Genomic DNA, 19,156 nt, shown 5'->3' with positions numbered 1-19,156 from the left:
TCTTTGGTGGGGAAGAGTGGTGCTGGTAGTGGTGATGATGATCAAGGGAAATCAAGGATTTAAGATGTTTTCAATTAGTTGTACTAGTTACAATGGTCATTAGATGGTCCACCAAAATATAGATAGATTTCAAATACCTGTGACCAAAAGATACACCTTAACATTGGACATTGCTGAAGACAATGAAGACATTGCTGTAATATGTGTGGTTATTTTTTTCATTCGGCTTCGTATCGTTGCTATTTCTGCATCCAAGTGTGAACTCGGGGTTTGTACTGTGAGGAACTCCTTTGGGAAAGCTCTGAGCTTAATGGCGTTATGAATTTTTAGTTCAATAAATCATGAAGCATTGGATTTCCTCTCTTAAATAATTTAACATGGTATTTGACATGTTTAAAAAATATATATATTATCTCAACATAGTATCTATTAAAGCATTTTATTTCTTCACAGTGGGAAAATTGCGAAAACGATGGTTAAAGGAAAGCATATCTGATGTCGGAGTGGGGATGCTGAAATCTGTTAAGGAGTACGTGGATCCCAACAACATATTTGGAAACCGCAACCTCCTATAAATCAATTGTGCTCTGCAATAAAGCTTGGATTCTTGAAAAAGAAAGAAATCCCATTGTCTTAAACCTGAAATCTCCAGACTATCAAAAAATTAACATTTGTAATGAAAGCATTTAAGATAGAATTATTTGGCTGATTTCTTTAATTTGGGATTTGAAGCACATACTAGCAGAAAAGATCTGTGTCGAGTGCAGTGCCCTGTTCCACTAAAGCTGAGAATGTTTTTGATGAATGTGTGCAGCAGCAAAGATGACATACAAATGTCACATTAAAAAAAAAGAATACATGGAGGTTGCTTACAATTATCTTGTTTTTAAAGGCATGGTTGATCAGCTCTGCAATTTCTGCCTATTTAAGTCCTTCAAAAACTTCTGCACTAATTACATAGCCATACCTGCTTCTTACTGGTAACATTTTTGCATGTTAATTCAATTCTATAAGCAAATGTTACTATATGTTAAACTTTATACAATGTTCATTTTAATTATATGATTTTTTTCCCTTTGTTTTCCCGAGAGGGAAAATATATCATTGTACAGAGTGCACACTGTAACACACCACCTTTGTGAATTATGGGTTTCTGATTAAATAAAACACTGCAATTGTTTACTATTCCAGAAATAAATGGTTTTCCTTGTGTGCACTGGAAATTAAACGGACCTTAATGTTTGCATAGAGATATGTGGATGTTACTTATATCCTTACTAATTATCTTTTGGATTCTTTCAATATTGCATATTTTTTCAGTTGTCTTTGTATGAGGCTATTCTATCTTTGCTGAGCATTAAACAGGTTACATTGAGTTTCTGTAAATGAAAATCTAAAATTACAGCAGTAAGACTTTTTATTCGTATGTGTAATGGAACTTGTTACATTTAATATATAACATTATTGTAGTGTAATTCACTCATTTTGCTACTCATGACATCAGCATTTTTGCTTGGATGAAAATCAAGTTTGGTGTATGAAAACATTGATCAACATTGTACAATGTTCTGTACTACATTTGAAAGATATGTTTATAATTCCAGAAACAATCCACATTTTGCTAAATGTGTTGCTGTTAACATGAGTTTCTGGCATTTTGTTTGTGAAAGAACAAGAATAATTAGGGACTGTCACCAATGATGTATAATCATGTGTGATTGATTCTTTCTTTAGTGCCCTAAATTGGTGTGGATATGGTGTGCCTTTTGCCAGAAGTAATGTTTGTTGTAATGTCGATTGTTCTTTTTTTCCTTCACTTGAACCAAGCAGATGTGCACATTTCTCAGGCATAGAATTTATTTAGATAAAATGCAGTGAGCTAGTCACCTGCCCAGATTTTCATATGTATAAGAAACAATCCCACCTGTAACTTGAAAAGTAATAGCAGTGTGCTCAAAAGCAGAGAAAAGGAAGCAAGATTGATGCCAGTCTGAGCTGTTGAGAGTTACTGATACCGATGAACCTGAGCTTGGGTGATTTTCCATTTGTTGGGAATGGGGAAAATAGAGGGGGGGGGGGGAAATGGAAGAGTTCCTGTTGCCTTTCCACAACTCTATGATAAAGTAGCCTGGAGATTGGTAGTCTGCACAGCACTCGGGCTACCATTGTGTAACAAGAGAGGTAAAGCAGATGATGTTACAAATAAGGGATACTTGGCTAAAAATTGGCTCTGTGTGTTTTGGTTAATTTCACTCTTTATTTGTAATAAACTTTATATGAAAAGTACTTTTTGAATCTTCAATTTCCCATGTGTTTTTCTGGAGGTGATTTATAAAACACAAGCATGTTGGAAGCTTTTTGAATCATTTGTAAACATTCTGTACTTGAACACTGTTTTGTCAACCTCGTTTTCAAAGTTTTCATATATTTTCAACGAGCTATTTCTTTAACTCTTGGCCCCTGCATTTCTGTTGGCAAAGCACTGACATGATGTAATTTGGAATTCACTTTAAATAAACTTGTATGGAATTGCTTGTTGGACTTCGATATTTCATTTGTAACCAGGTGTCAAATTTACTGAATATTGGATGTCTAAACTTGGATTTCATGATAGATATGAAAAAGGTGAAAACCTCACAGCGCCAGATACCCGGGTTCAATCCTGACCTTTGATGCTTTTTCTGCGGAGTTTGTATGTTTTCTGTTATCTCGTGGGTTTCCTCTGGGTGCTCCAGTTTCCTCCCACATCCAAAATATGTCCTGTTTTGTAGCTTAATTGCTCCTTGCGTGAAGAGAGTGTATGTGAACATGGGATAACATAGAACTGGTGTGAACAGGGGATTGATGGTCAGTATGGACATGGTGGACCGAAGGGCCTGTTTCCATGTTGTATCACTAAACTAAATTAGTTTAGTGATACAACATGGATACAGGCCCTTTGGTTCACTGAATCCATGCTGACCATCAATCCCCTGTTCATTAGAAATTTGACAAGGTCCCACACAAGAGATTAGTGTGCAATATTAGAGCACATGGTATTGGGGGTAGGGTTTTGACGTGGATAGAGAACTAGTTGGCAGACAGAAAGCAAAGAATAGGAATTAGCGGGTCCTTTTCAGAATGGCAGACAGTGACTAGTGAGGTGTCACAAGAGTGCAACAAGACCTGGGTGTCCTGATACATCAGTCACTGAAAGTAAACATGCAGGTACAGCAGGCAGTGAAGAAAGCTAATGGCATGTTGCATTCATTGCGAGAGGATTTGAGTTTAGCAGGCATGATATTCTTCCGATTTAAATCGGAATTCCAATTTATTTTTTTGTTTTCCAATTTTTCAAAAATTTTTTGCCCTATTATTTGGCGGCCAATCAACTGCTGTCTCTAAGGGGGTTGCGTCCAATCACCGACCAGCTTCCCTTAAAATCCACTTCTGCCTATATTTCTCCAATCAGCCGCCGTCTCCAAGGGCGTTTCATCCCATCACCGACCAGCTTCTCTTAAAATTTCCGTCCAACCAACAAATCGGTCTCCTGCCGTCCAATCAGCCGCTGTCTCCAAAGGCATTGCGTCCAATCACATGTGTCGGCCAATCACCGACCAGCTTCCCTTACTGAAGCAGAAGATGGCTGCACCAAAAATCACTTTCTGTGCTGTTTGCACAGTGCTAGGCAAAGAGACAGTTCATGTAACATTTTTTGTAAAGATTTTTTTAGCTGTATGAAGTCATTTATTTCATGAAATATTTATCTTTTGGGGGTTATTTTGCTGGTTATGTGACAGAACAATTCTAAGCTTCTGTTATGTAAACTACCAGCAGAAAGCTTGGGAATCACTTTCAATTTATTGCAGGAACCTCCTGAACCCCCACCGGGGCGGGGCCTAACTGACCTCCTGGACCCCCAGCCAATACTTCCTACTTTTTTTCTGGAGGTGAATATTATGCCTGGTTTAGGAGCAAGGAGGTTCTACCGCAGTTGTTCAGGGCCCTGGTGAGACTGAACCAGGAGTATTGTGTGCAGTTTTGGTCTCCCTAATTTGATGAAGGACCATATTGCTATTGAGGGAGTGTAGCTTAGGTTCACCAGGTTAATTCCCGGGATGACATATGATAAATGAACGGGTCAACTGGGTGTATTCACTGGAATTTAGAAGGATGAGAGGATATCTGATAAATAGAAATATATAAAATTCTTAAGTGATTGGACAGGCTCGATGCAGGGAAAATGCTCCCAGTTGGAGTCCAGAACCAGGAGTCACAGTTTAAGAATAAGGAGTAGGCCAAAAACCCAGAGTTGTGAATCTGGAATTCTCTGCAACAGAAGGCAGCGGAGGCCAATTCACTGGATGTTTTCAAGGGAGAGCTAGATTTAGATCTTGGGGCTAACGGAATCAAGGGATTTGGGGAGAAAGCAGAAACGGGGTACTGATTTTGGATGATCAGCCATGATCATATTGAATGGCAGTGCTGGTTTGAAGGGCCAAATGGCCTACTGCACCTATTTTCTATGTTTCTAAAATTGCTAACAAAATCTAAAGGGGTATTTTAAGTTCCTCTTGGCCAATTGCATCCCCTGTCCTGAAGATAAATTCTCATCAACTCCTTCCACAAGTACATCTTCCATAGTGCAGTTGACACATTCCTCTGGCATGGATATACTAAATGTTATATCGGTTCTCCTTTGCTAAAAATTGTCTTTCGCCCTCCTTAAATGTCTCCTCAGACTAAATGTCCTGCGTCTCAAACTTTATGCCTAAATTAAGACTTCCAACAGCAACTTAATAATTCTTAGCCACCCAAATGCACTCTATAACTTTGCGATATCATGGGACCCATTACCACACCAGGTGGGTAAACCTGTTCATTAGTTTATTTATCTGATTCATTGGGCCTATTGCTGTTACCATTTGAATTCTGTATGCTCAAAACATCAAACTTTAACCAGATTGACAAAAAAACAGTGCTGGAGTAACTCAGTGGGTCAGGCAGCATTCCTGGAAAACATGGGCAGTTGACGTTTGAGATCAGGACCCTCCTTTAATCAGATTGACATAGAGTCATGCAGTGCGGAAACTGGTCCTTTGGCCCAACTTGCCCACACCGGCCATGTCCCATTTACACTAGTCCCACTTGCCTGTGTCTGCCCCATATCCCTCTGAACCTGTCCTATCCATGTACTTGCCAAATTCCTTCTTGTGCAGTTTGTGTTTGAAGGCTTTGGCGTCTGCTCAATCTGGCCTGATTTTGCTCAGTTCTTCAAAATTACATGGTTTGTGAAAATTAATCTCCATTCACCTTCCTTTAAACATTGCTCTATTTCAAATTTTCACTACCGAATTTTCACATTAGACTCCTAATTTTTTTTCAACTCTTACTCAAATCTATCTCGCCTTGCTACAGCCCAACCCTTTTTCAGTTTCGAAATCTTGCAGTTCACATGCACATTTGACATCCTTTCTAGATTGCATTCTACCCCCACTCCAATTGATTAGTCTTCCCAGTTACAACAACCCTTCTGCAAACTTCCTCAGAAAAGGTTTCCTGCTCATTTCTTGCCTGGCTGATTCTACGCAAATAGTGCTTCACCAACATCCTCCCATCTCAATGACATGTCTGAGGGATGTATCCAAAATGTATGACTGCTGCTGCCACCTTTTCTTATTTACCTTTTATTCATCATTGTCTGCAATTGGGGTCTACTCCCTTAAATTTTATTTCCACAGGAATTGATTGCTCTGATATCAAGACCTGAATGAGCTCACTTTTAAATAAATACACGGGAGGGCTGGTCCCCCAACTCAATATTCCACCTCCCCACCAATTCCAATATTGGTGGCCAGTGGGGGCAGGGGGACTTTCTGGAGCGCTAATATGGGTGTTGTCGACCAAAGGGACTGGTTTCCTGAGGGCTAGTATGGTCATTGTGGGCCGAATGGATTATTGGGCTGGCAGCTCAGTCACCCAGGCCTGGTGGGCTGGCAGCTCGGTCACTCAGGCCTGGTGGGCTGGCAGCTCAGTCACTCAGGCCTGGTGGGCTGGCAGCTCAGTCACTCACGGCTATTCTTTGAAATTCCATTTCAAGTAGAGTGCAGGCTACCAAGTCCAATTTCATACCATTTCAAGCAGATGCAGGCCACCAAATCCAAATACAATTTCATACAATTTCAAGCAGAGTGCAGGCCACCAAATCTAAAAAAAAATTCATACCATTTCAAGCTGAGTGCGGGCCACCAAATCCAAATGCAATTTCATACCATTTCTAGCAGAGTGCAGGCCACCAAATCCAAATGCAATTTCATACCATTTCTAGCAGAGTGCAGGCCACCAAATCCAAATGCAATTTCATACCATTTCAAGCCGAGCGCAGGCCACCAAATCCAAATGCAATTTCATGCCATTTCAAGCCGAGTGCAGGCCACCAAATTCAAATGTAATTTCACACAATTTGGGCTTTATACTCCAGCCCCCCTGGAAGGGGCGTTACCTTCATCATGGTGATTGACATGCGAGAGGACCAATCAGCTGATCTCAAGGTTTTTTAAACATACATAGCTTTTTATTTTTCATTGATCGGAAAAATCCTCGGGGCTGCCTCAGCGGAGAAGGACTTAGTAAGATGGCCAAAAAATATAGCGATTTATTGAAGCGTTTTTTCTAAAATCAATATACAACGCAGACAGGAAGTGGTCAAGATGAGACTTTTAGTTATATAGATATCAACAAAATCAATCCGTTGGCCGTTCCTGGTCTTTAAGTTTCTGCAGTTCCTGCTATGGCTGCAGGTCCCTGATGTCCTGATTGATTCCCAGTGTATTTTCCTCAATCGATTATTTTGTGTGTTATATTGACGGGCTCTGCATTTTTCAGTCAAGGAATAAAGTTAGTGACGCCAAGCTCTGAAGCAGAGGCTCTCATCCACATCGTCAAATTGCACCCATTCCCTTTGCTTCAGGAAGTTTATTTCAAAATGCTAGACCTTGTTTTCAAACCTCTCTGCATAAAAGTCCACTGTATTTCATTTCATCTCTAACTTGTTCTGGCTACATCCTTGTTTCTATCACTCTGTAGCTAGCTCTTGTCATCTAATGCAGTGTGAACATATTCATTGACTCATGCAGTGTCCTTGTAAATCTTCTCTGCACCCTTTCAAGCTTGTCAACATCTTTCCTATAACATGGTGGCCAAAGGTGAACACAGCCTCACCCGCGTCCTACACAACTGCAACAACGGCCCCCCAATCCATCAATTGTGACATTTTATCAGCTGCTGCCTTGCTTCTAAAGGCCTCGATTTGTATTTTTATCTAAAAGAGTTCTAGGATGATCTATTCACTGTGAGGAATATAGTTTGTTTTGGATGCTGCATGTTTGCTAAACGCACCTTGGTGGTCTGTATGATTCTTTGCATGGAAGTTTCCCTAATCTTCATGGTATTTCTGGGGCAGCAAACATACAGAAGGAATTGGAGGTATTGCTCATTATTACTCTTGTTGCATACTCTGTAAACGTAGATTAAGGATATCTGTGAGTTGCTGAAAAAAATCATGTTACTAGTTGAAAGTAACTGATTAATGATTAGGAAACAAATCAATGAAATCTTTATACCAAATGCCAAGAAGACTCTTCTTACAACCACCCTAAACGTGCAAGTAAAATTGAACCAGTTTCAACCTCTGTATGTGAAATGCTCCTCTATTTACACAGCAAAAGAACTAAAAATCGGCAATTTATCTTTCTTGCATGATTTACTGCAGTAAACTACGTATTCCATGTTTTAAATTATAATCAAAACAAGGAAGTCATTAGCTGCATTGCACCAGTGCTTGCAGCTATTCAACTGAATGTAGCTATTTCAATATGATTTTTTGGTCCATGGTATATGTTATTGTCTCTTTATAAATACTTAATCTCATTCATTTTAAAATCATGACAGCCTTTGGTCTGCAGTTAAGTTTGCCTCGTTCTAATAATCCTTCTGAAAAATTCTCTTGCACTTTCCTCCACTTTACCTGTTATAAACTTGTAGCTATGTGCATTTGTTACTGTGTAGGAAGGAACTGCAGATGCTGGTTTACATCCTAGAAAGACACAGAATGCTGGAGTAACTTAGTGGGGCAGGCAACATCTCGGGAGAGAAGGAATGGGTCAAGATCCTTCTTCAGTCTGTTACTTCTCTCCAGAGTTGCTGCCTATCCCGCTGAGTTACTCCAGCATTTTGTGTCTATTATCCATTTGTTACGGATTTGCCAATCAGTAGAAACACCTTTTCACTGCTTAACCCATTAAAGTCATTCAAATTTTTGATATTTTCCATTAAGGGCACCTCTGTGTTATGTTTTGTTTCAAGATTTCCTTAATCGTAATTTCCAATTCTTAACTTATTTTCCTAATCATTGTATAAGATAATCAACATATATATATATATTATAGTGAGGCAAAATAGTTGTTCAGAGTTGTCTTGGGTATATTACATTTTACATGACATTTTGAGTACATTTTGACATTATTCCTCCTAGTTCTCTCCGACTGAAAGGTGCACTGCAAAATTCCACTGGTGATAGAATTAAATACTGTATTATATCAAGGCATGATGATTTGAGCCTATCAAGGTCGTGGAAGAGTTGATAGTACTTAACCTCCCAAAGGTATCTGAATTTTGGCAACGTCAGGCTTTAGTTTCTGCTAAGCCTCATAACATCAGTCATCAGCTCACATGTATAACTTAATTCAGGTCTTAAATTGACAACAGTTTAAAACATTTTTATATAAAAGAACATCAGTGATGGCATAGGGGATTGGAATGTTTAGGTTTATTATTGTCCTACACACTAGCACAATCCTACACTTCAGGGGCAATTTACAATTTTTACCAAAGGCAATTAACTTACAAACCTGTACATCTTTGGAGTGGGAGGAAACCGGAGCACCCGGAGAAAACCTACACGGTCATATGGTGAACGTACAAACTCCTTACATACAGCAGTCATAGTCAGGATCGAACCAGGGTCTCTGGCACTGTCAAGCAGCAATTCTACTGCTCCGCCACTGTGCCACCCCCTGTTTCTGAGTCTAGTGGTGCGCACTTTCAAGCTTCTGTATCGTATGCCTGATGGGAGCATGATGGCTGTTTTCCTGAGGCACCAAAGGGAATCATGAGAATGAGTGGCAATCGTATTGCGATACTCATAAGTAGGTTGCAGGGAGCCAGTTTCAGTACTTATACATGCAGAGAGGAATCATTTTTACAGGAAGCATGTTTAACCCACCCGGGGTCTATGTCCGATTTTGGAATATGGTATTCCAGGACTTGGGATTTTGGATTAATCTTACTTTTCCACTGCTTTGTGTGCCAAAATAATATTTTTTTAATCCCATTGTATTTTATGATGTAGATACATATTCATAAATTATGTGTTATGGTATTCCAGATAAGGACAGGTAAATTATCATATGTTTCTTCATGAAGCAAAAAAAAACAAAGAAAGGGATAGCAAAACTCAGCAGGCCTCGGGTTCTTGATACCTCTACTCTAGGTAAAAACTGCATTCACTCTACCCATTCCGCTCATGGTCTTAACGTTGTCTGTCCTTTTGCCTCACAGATGCTGCCTGGCCAGCTGAGTTCTTCCGCCATTTTGTTTTTTGCTTAAGATTCAAGCATTGCAGCCTTTTGTGTTTGTTAATATTGGCACGCCTTTTGGCCGCTACAAGTTTCTGCAAATGCCCTTTGGCATCAACTCCGCCAGTGAAGTTTTCCAGCGTGCGATGGAACAGCTGTTCGCAGGATACCCTTATGCCATTATTGTCGACGACATCCTCGTTGCTGGCCATGACATGTCAGAACACAATGCCAATTTAAAGAAGGTACTGAATCGCACCAAGGACATTAACCTCAAGCTCAACCCCCTAAAATGCGGATTTTGTGTCAGGGAAGTGAAGTATGTGGGACATGTTTTTACTAGTGAGGAACTCAAACCAGATCCTTCCAAGACCATTGCCGTCAACAAACTGCCGGTTTCCACAGACGTAACCAGTTTACAAAGATTCCTGGGCATGGTGAATTACCTGGGTAAATTAATTCCGAACTTCAGCGAACTGTCAGCAACACTGCGGCAGCTAACACACAAGGATGCAACCTGGTCCTGGTACACACAACAGCAGAAAGCATTCGATACCCTAAAACAGCAGTTGTCCTGCCCCTGACTGGCTTACTTTGATGTGAAGCTGCCTGTAACGCTAACCTGTGATGCCTCCCAGTATGGATTGGGTGCTGCCTGGCTTCAGAGCACCAGTGATGGTGACAACGGACAATTGAGAAGGAACTACTGGCAGTGGTCTTTGCCTGCGCGAAATTCAAAGACTTTATTTTTGGAAAGACTGACTGTTGAAACAGACCACCAGCCCCTGATCAGCATTTTGAACAAGCCAATCCATGCTGCTCCTGCCCGGCTGCAGCGGATGATGATGCAGCTTCAAAGGTACGATATCAACCTGGTTTACAAACCAGGCAAAGACATGCACTTAGCCGACAGTCTATCCAGAGCCCCACGCAAGACCTGCGAGCAACAACCGACAGGCAATGACACCTACATTGTGATGATGGTGTCTTATCTTCCCACAGAGTGCCTGGATAACTTGGCTGCCCAGACAGCAGCCGATGACACCCTACAGTCCCTGTCCTCGATCATCCGGCATGGCTGGCCAGATAAACAGCACAAGGCACCTGTTCCCATTCGCCTGTACTTCCCGTTCCGTGATGAGCTGGCGCTCTAGGATGGCGCGATTGTCAAGGGACACAAGCGGTCATTCCAACTGTTCTACGTGATAAATATTTCGACTCGGTCCACGGGGGAAATCCCGGCACCGAGGCAACCATTCTTCGAGCCAAGAGCATGTTTTTCCGGCCCGGAATGACCGAGCTTATACGGGAGACGGTGGAAGTCTGCGCGATCTGCAACAGCCTGGCACCCCATCAACCAAAGCAGCCGCTTCTCCCTCACCCAGTCTCTGCCTTACCATGGGCCACACTGACAACAGACATTTTCGAATAGCATGGTAAACAATACCTGGTTCTGGTCGACTCGTATTCAGGATGGTTTGAGATCGATCTGCTTGCCAGCCCCACTTCAGCAGTGGTGGTTCAAGAACTAGCGCAACACTTTTCAAGTCATGGGGTGCCCGCGAAACTCCTGTCTGACAACGGAAGCCAGTGTTTCAAGAATTTTGCCCAACGATGGGACTTTTGTCACATTACCAGCAGTCCCAAATTCCCTCAATCGAACGGGCTGGCCGAGCGGGCAGTCTGGAGTGCCAAACAGGTGATGGAAAGATCTCATTTGGCAAAATCTGATGTTTACCTGGACTTGCTCAACTTAAGAACCATTGCCCGCGACCCAGTGCTAGGGTCTCCTGCCCAACGCCTCATGTCAAGGCCAACCCGTACCACGCTGCCCGTACACAAGCAATTACTACAGCCACAGGTTCTTCAGCCGTCAGTAATTCAAGCATAACTTCAGCATAAGCGCGAGATCCAGAAACACTCGAACGACAGAACAAGCAGGCCAATATCCCTTTCCCTGTATTTCTCTTGGGCTTTTCCTCTCTTTCCCCAACTTCTATCTCCTCCATCTGCCAGTCCATCTGAGTGTAGATATGAAGTTCTTCTTGGCTGTCTATCTGTATGTGTGGACTTTCCATTAAAAGTCATCCATGATCATTATCTCACAATCCTTCAGGTGTTTTTGCCACTCATTTCTCATCGAGTCATGGGTTCAAACAACGGTTGTTTAATTATCAGTTCTGAACCATTGTTGCATTGGGGCACAGTTGTTATTGCTTGTTGTAGAAATGCCCAGGGGTACTTTGTCATGAAATCCGTTGTCTTTGCTTCCTGACACCTTGGTTGATTCCCATTTTTCATCCCCAAACGAAGATGACTTTCCTTTGCGTAGGAACATCAGGTGCTGGTTTAAACGGAAGATAGACACAAAAGCTGGAGTAACTCAGTGGATCAGGCAGCATCTCTGGAGAAAAGGAATAGGTGACATTTCTGGTTGAGACCCTTCTTCAGACTGAGAGTCAGGGGAAAGGGAAACGAGATATAGACGGCGATATAGAGAGATATAGAACAAATGAATGAAAGAAATGCAACAATGTAATGATGATAAAGGAATCAGGCCATTGGTAGCTGTGTGTTAGGTGAGAACGAGTTACAGACAATGAGACTCAACAAGACGACTTTGAAGCTGGTATGACTTGGGTGGGGGAGGGATGGAGAGAGAGAGAGAGGAGATGCAAGGGTTACATGAAGTTAGGCACTATCCTTTTTTTCAGTCGCATGCACAAAACCTTGTTTCAAATAAGTTCCCACTTCGGACCCAAACTCATTGTTTCATACGGCCTTCCTCCCGTATTAGTGGAATTGTAAAACAAGTATTAATAATTATATTACGAAATAGGACATACGGGGTGAATTCAGTAGGTCAGGCAGCGTATGGGGAAAGAGGAATAGTCAGGGTTTCGGCTCCTCGGCTTCCTCGCCAATTTGGGAAACTACTGTGTAGGAAGGAACTGCAGAGGCTGGATTATGCCAAAGATAAACACAAAAATACACCTTGACAATAAGTATTCCTGTTGGAGTACTGTTGGGGGGGACAGCCTACCTGGGGGTAGCGACAGCGGCCAGGCCTCCGGTACAGAGACCGGTCCTGATGCTCAGAAGGGTAAGGAAAAGAAGAGGAGGGCATTAGTAATAGGGAACTCTATAGTTAGGGGGTCAGACAGGCGATTCTGTGGACGCAGTCGGGAGACCTGGATGGTAGTTTGCCTCCCTGGTGCCAGGGTCTGGGATGTGTCTGAACATGTCCAAGATATCCTGAAATGGGAGGGAGAGGAGCCCGAGGTCGTGGCACATATAGGTACCAATGACATAGGTAGAAAAAGAGAAGAGGTCCTGAAAGGAGAATTTAGGGAGTTAGGAGGAGAGTTAAAAAGAAGGACCGCAAAGATAACAATCTCGGGATTACTGCCTGTACCACGCGACAGTGAGAGTAGGAATGGAGCGAGGTGGAGGATAAATGCGTGGCTGAAGGACTGGTGCAGAAGGCAGGGATTCAAGTTTCTGGATCATTGGGACCTCTTTTGTGGAAGGTGCTACCTGTACAAAAAGGATGGGTTGCACTTGAACCCGAGGGGGACCAATATCCTGGTGTGGAGATTTGCAAAGGCTACTGTGGAGACTTTAAACTAGAACGGTTGGGGGGAGGGACTCAAATAGAGAAAGCTAGTAGACAGTGTGTGAGGCAGGAGGCAGAGAAGGGAAGCACTCAGACCCAACATGTAGGGGGGAAAGAAGAAAACAATAATAAACAGAGAATAAGAGGTGGTGGGGTTCTTAAATGTGTGAGCAGAGAGACAGAGGGGTGTAAAATGGGGGTAAAAGCAATAGGTAGCAAGGTGAAAAGTAAAAGAGGCAGGCAGACAAATCCAGGGCAAAAATCAAAAAGGGCCACTTTTCAACATAATTGTATAAGGGGTAAGAGCGTTGTAAAAACAAGCCTGAAGGCTTTGTGTCTCAATGCAAGGAGCATTCGTAATAAGGTAGATGAGTTGAATGTGCAGGTAGCTATTAATGATTATGATATAGTTGGGATCACGGAGACATGGCTCCAGGGTGACCAAGGCTGGGAGCTGAACATCCAGGGATTTCAATATTCAGGAGGGATAAACAGAAAGGAAAAGGAGGTGGGGCAGCGTTGCTGGTTAGAGAGGAGATTAACGCAATGGAAAGGAAGGACATTAACTTGGAGGATGTGGAATCGATATGGGTAGAGCTGCGAAACTCTAAGGGGCAGAAAACGCTAGTGGGTGTTGTGTACAGGCCACCTAACAGTAGTAGTGGAGTTGGGGATGGCATCAAACGGGAAATTAGAAATGCGTGCAACAAAGTTATAATGGGTGACTTCAATCTACATATAGATTTGGTGAATCAAATTGGCAGGGGTGCTGAGGAAGAGGATTTCTTGGAATGTATGCGGGATAGTTTTCTAAACCAACATGTAGAAGAACCAACGAGAGAGCAGGCTATTCTAGACTGGGTATTGAGTAATGAGGAAGGGTTAGTTAGCAGTCTTGTTGTGCGTGGCCCCTTGGGCAAGGGTAGCCATAATATGGTTGAGTTCTTCATTAGGATGGAGAGTGACATGGTTAATTCAGAAACAAGGGTCCTGAACTTAAAGAAAGGTAACTTTGAGGGTATGAGACGTGAATTGGCCAAGATTGACTGGCGATTAATTCTTAAAGGGTTGACGGTGGATATGCAATGGAAGGCATTTAAAGACTGCATGGATGAACTACAACAATTGTTCATCCCAGTTTGGCAAAAGAATAAATCAGGGAAGGTAATGCATCCATGGATAACAAGGGAAATCAGGGATAGTATCAAAGCAAAAGATGAAGCGTACAAATTAGCCAGAAAAAGCAGCCGACCAGAGGACTGGTTTTAAATTGATGATAATAGACTTTCAGATCTGGATTCAATAAATATTCCAATGAAAATTTACGTTGCACTGTAACCCTGAACAAGTATACCTCACGTCTATGCCGAGAGCTTTTCTGGCAGAGAATCATAGATAACTCTTTGGGGTATCATTATTTGTAGCTTTCAAGCTTACGTGCAGCAAGAAAATATCACTTAACCAAAGAATATAAATGTGTAAATGGAGATAGGAATCCCCAAGGAAATGTTGCTTAATTCATTTGGAAATAAAAAGAGAAAATTATTAGTTCATACCAAGATGAAAGCAATTACACATTCAGTTGTAGCCCACCTGGCATTTACTAATTTGTGCTCCGATTTGCATTAATGTTTTAAGTCAGGAAAATATGTCCGTTACAAAATCCCTTGCATATTAGTTAGTTTTGTGGGTATCGTGTGAATTGATAAAATCCTCCAATTATGTTGTTGTTATTTCATAAAGTCATAGAGTCATGCAGCGGTAGCAGATCCTTCGTCCCACCTGCTCGCATTTGGCCCATATCCCGCTAAACCTTTTCTATCCATGTACCTGTCCAAATGTCCTTTAAAAGTTGTTCTAGGTTGTGCCTCGCATGGGTTTTCCCTGGGTGCTCTTGTTTGCTCCCTACTCCAAAGAAGTAAGGTTTGTAGGTTAATTGGCTTCTGTAAATTGACCTTAGGTGTAGGATAGGATAGCATAGATCTAATATACTGGTGATCGATGGATGCGGCAGGCCGAAGGACCAGTTTTCACACTGTATCTCTAAACCCTAAACTAAACATAAAAGCTATAATTTTAGGTGCAAATGATGTGTTTAACCAATTGAGATTATTTCTAATAGTCATAAGTCATAGAGTTGTCGGTGTGGAAACAGGCCCTTTGGCCGAACTTGCCCACAAGCCTCATTTACACTGGTCCTACCTGCCTATGTTTGGCCCATATGCCTCTAAACCTATCCTATCCAAGTACCTGTCTAAATGTTTTTTAAATGTTGCAATAGTACCTGCTTCCACATCTTCCTGCAACTTGTTCCATACACCCTTCATTCTTTGTGTGAAAACGTTACCCCTCAGGTTCCTATTAAATCGTCCCCCCCCCCCCCCCCCTTACCTTAAACCTATGTCCTCTGGTTCTCAATTCCCTTACTCTGGGCAAGAGACCCTGTGTGTTTATCCAATCTATTCCTCTCATGATTTTGTACATCTCTATAAGATCACCCTTCATCCTCCAGCGCTCCAAGGAATAGAGTCCCAGCCTGCTCAACCTCTCCCTATAGCTCAGGCCCTCGAGTCCTGGCAACATCCCCGTAAATCTTCTCTGCACCCTTTCCAGCTTGACAACATCTTTCCTATAACATGGTGTCCATAACTGAACACAATACTCTAAATGTGACCTCACCAACGTCTTATACAACTGCAGCATGACCTCTCAACTTCTATAATAAACGCTCTGACCAATGAAGGCCAATGTGCCGAAAGCTTTTTTGGCCACCCTAGGATGCCACTTTCAAGGAACTATGTAATTGCACTCCTAGATCCCTCTGCTCTACAACTCCCCAGAGCCCAACTATTCACTGTGTAGGATTTGCCCATGTTAGACATCCCAAAATGCAACAAATCAAATTTCTCTGTATTTAATTCCATCAAACATTCCTCAGCCCACCTGCCCAACTGATCAAGATCCTGCTGCAATTGTGGACAAGGATATTCACTATTTATAATACCATCCACTTTTGTGTCATCAGAAAACTTGGTAATGTTTTGACATTGTTTTTTTCATCTTAATTTCTGTAAAGCACTGTGTGAATTGAACCATCAGATCACTGAAGGACGACAAATCAATATTGCAAGGTAATACAGAAAACATTTACTGTCTAGGATCATTTAAACAGAGGATCCCTGGAGAGTATTGTAGAACAGTGATCTTGAGGCAGATGTGCCCAGAGTTCCCTGAAAGTGGCAACACAAGTAGGCAGGGTGGGGAAGATGGTGTTTGGCACGCATGCCTTGAGTACAAGGCATTGAGTACAAGAGTTGGGATTTCATATTGCAACTGTACAACTCATCGGTGAGATCAACTAGGAGTGTTGCATGCAGTTCTGGTCATCTGGCATTCTTTCTAGAAAGTGCAGCTCATGTGTGGGAAGGGTATAGTTTGACTTAGTAACAGATTATAACTTTGAGCAGATTTGAAGTGTTTACTGTGGACTCTTCAACTTATTTTGAATCGGACTTATCAAAATCTAGAATCTCAATTGCTGTTCCATTTCTGTTCCCTTCAAAAACGGTGTTGAATTCGTTATTGGATGAATGGACCTCCATTAATAGGCCATTAGATATTGTTTTCTTGTTCATTTGGAAGAAATGGTTTCCAATGGCGATTCTGGCCTTTGCTGTCCATTCCTACCTGCTCTTAAGGTGGTTAGGAGTCGCCCACATTGATTGGAGATACAGAGAGACTGGGCTGGTAAGGATTCTACCAGATTCAGATCTATTCCCAGAAAAACTTTAGTTCAGCAAAGGTTTGTTGTTAATGACAATCTGGTGGTTTCATGGTCACTGTTAATAAAATCAGTTTTAATTCCAGATGCGTTTATTTCTTGCCATGCTGGGATTCAAACTTGCATTTCTAGATCAATAGCCAGGCTTTCAGGATTCGGTCCAATTAAATACTCGCACTGTCATCTAATATAGCCTGCCTCCACCTTTGTTCTGGGAGAAATAGGTGCAGGAAACATCCTGAATGCACTGACAAAAAAGTATCACATTTCTGACTTGTGGCTTTGCTAATCCAGCTGATAATTAAGATGGAGACTTGAGCAAATCACAGAGTGCTGGAGTAACTCAGCAGGTCAAGCAGCATCTTTGGAGGGAATGGATGGGCGATGTTTCAGATCGGGATTCTTCTTCAGTCTGAAGAAGGGTCCTGACGTGAAGCGTCAACCTGCTGAGTTGCTCTCCAACAATTTGTGTTTTACAGATGAAAGTAAACTGCCTCCCCTCTGCCTTTGCTTCAGGCTGCGGATCAGGAATGACAAGATGCAACATTGCAGATGCTAAAATGTGTGCTATCAATGGCTGTTATTGAATTGATGTAACAAAAAGTTAAATCAAAGGGAGCAAAACAATTCCAACATGGCTTGTATGTATTCTAATTTATCTAAATTATAAATATAATGAGAAATTAAAGTTAAAATATAACGTCACGCAGGTGACGCCCACGTCGTGACGCGTAAATGATGTCACGTAAATGACGCGCAAATGACGCCCAAATGGGACAGGCCATTTAAGGACAAAAAGACACACAAATTACTGGAGTAACTCAGCTGATCTGGCAACACCTCTGGAGAACATGGGCAGGTAACATTTCAGGTTGGGACCCCATTTGTCCCAACTGGAAACGTTACCTATCCATGTTCTCCAGAGATGCTGTGTGACTCACTGAGTTACTCCAGCACTTTATGTCTTTTTTTGTAAACCAGCATCTGCAGATCCTTCTTAACTCCTTCTGTAACAGGGTCCTTCTGTACGTTCTCCCTGTGACTGCGTGGGATTTCACCGGGAGCTCCAGTTTCCTCCCATATTCCAAAAATGTACAGGTTAGAAGGTTAATTGGCTTTTGTAAATTGTAAATTGACCCAAGGGTATAGGATAGTGCTAGTGTACGAGGTGATTGCTGGTCGGCGTGGACTCAGTGGGCCAAAGGGCACTGTATCTCCAAAGTCCAAAACACTCCTCTTTCAGGACCATGTACATCGTGTTTCAAGAATTCAAATGTCTGTTTTTTCCATGGAAAAAATAAAGGCGGAATTATATTAAAGGCACAAAGCCAAAAGATCAAAACCTTTCATCGATCTGGATCTGAAAACGCCAACTGTTAAGATTGTAATACTTGCTCCCTCCACCAGGTGCCAGTATTGCAACAGATTAACCAGCATTCTGGCTGAAAAAAGCTGGGCATAAATAAGCAGCAGGAAATACACAAAAAAAATCACGATCCCTACCTACCCTATAGCATGCAGAATTTATGATGAATGATTGCTTAGCATTATTTTGCTGATGGCATAGTTGTTGTGATACTCGGCCAATTCTGCACATGAATCATTGCAAAAGTTACCAACCACTCGAGCTTTGTTCACAGAGACTAGGTTTTCTACAGGTTGAAAATCCAATCAAATGGGAGTTAATTTTGAAGTAAATGAGGCTAGGATAAAAAAGAAATTAACCAACACAATTTATTTTGGGTTACATCAATGTTGCTTTTTTCTTTTACGAAAGACGATGGCAGAATTCTAACATTCAACCTTTGATGGCTGATTATACAGAGTTATGCAAATGTGTAAGTAGAGGCAGTGTACCTTTGGACATTCCAGTGGATTCGAAAGATCTGGAGATGTTTCTTCTCAAGTTGTGCTGTTCTTTCATTTGTACAACCATGGATAACATCAGAAACCAAATTGATCATAAAAGGAACAAGTTAGAAACAAAATTCAAACAGATGAGATTAAAACAATACCCTAGAAAGGTAGGAGAGTTTTAAGACACATCTGGAAATGGGGCCCGGGGGCAGGAGGGGGAGAAGAGTTAAATATATATTTGGATATTGAATTCATATTTGTTGGGCTAGCAACATCTCATGGCATGGG

General features: G+C 41.8%; 1 protein-coding gene across 1 annotated transcript in view; it reads left to right on the top strand.

Moving 5' to 3' along the window:
- Positions 1 to 2,534, top strand: part of agps (alkylglycerone phosphate synthase) — a 113,183-nt gene extending 110,649 nt beyond the window's left edge. Inside the window, exon 20 of the mRNA XM_033023868.1 lies at positions 454 to 2,534. Within this exon, the coding sequence (XP_032879759.1) occupies positions 454 to 575 (122 nt within the window). The 3' untranslated portion in view covers positions 576 to 2,534. The remainder of the gene's footprint in view (positions 1 to 453) is intronic.
- Positions 2,535 to 19,156: the final 16,622 nt, after the last annotated feature.

Source organism: Amblyraja radiata, chromosome 7 (genome assembly GCF_010909765.2).
Source record: "Amblyraja radiata isolate CabotCenter1 chromosome 7, sAmbRad1.1.pri, whole genome shotgun sequence".
Taxonomy (NCBI): Eukaryota; Metazoa; Chordata; class Chondrichthyes; order Rajiformes; family Rajidae; genus Amblyraja; species Amblyraja radiata.
The sequence above is the reverse complement of the archived record's forward strand: the minus strand, read 5'-3'. Positions and strand labels throughout refer to the sequence as shown.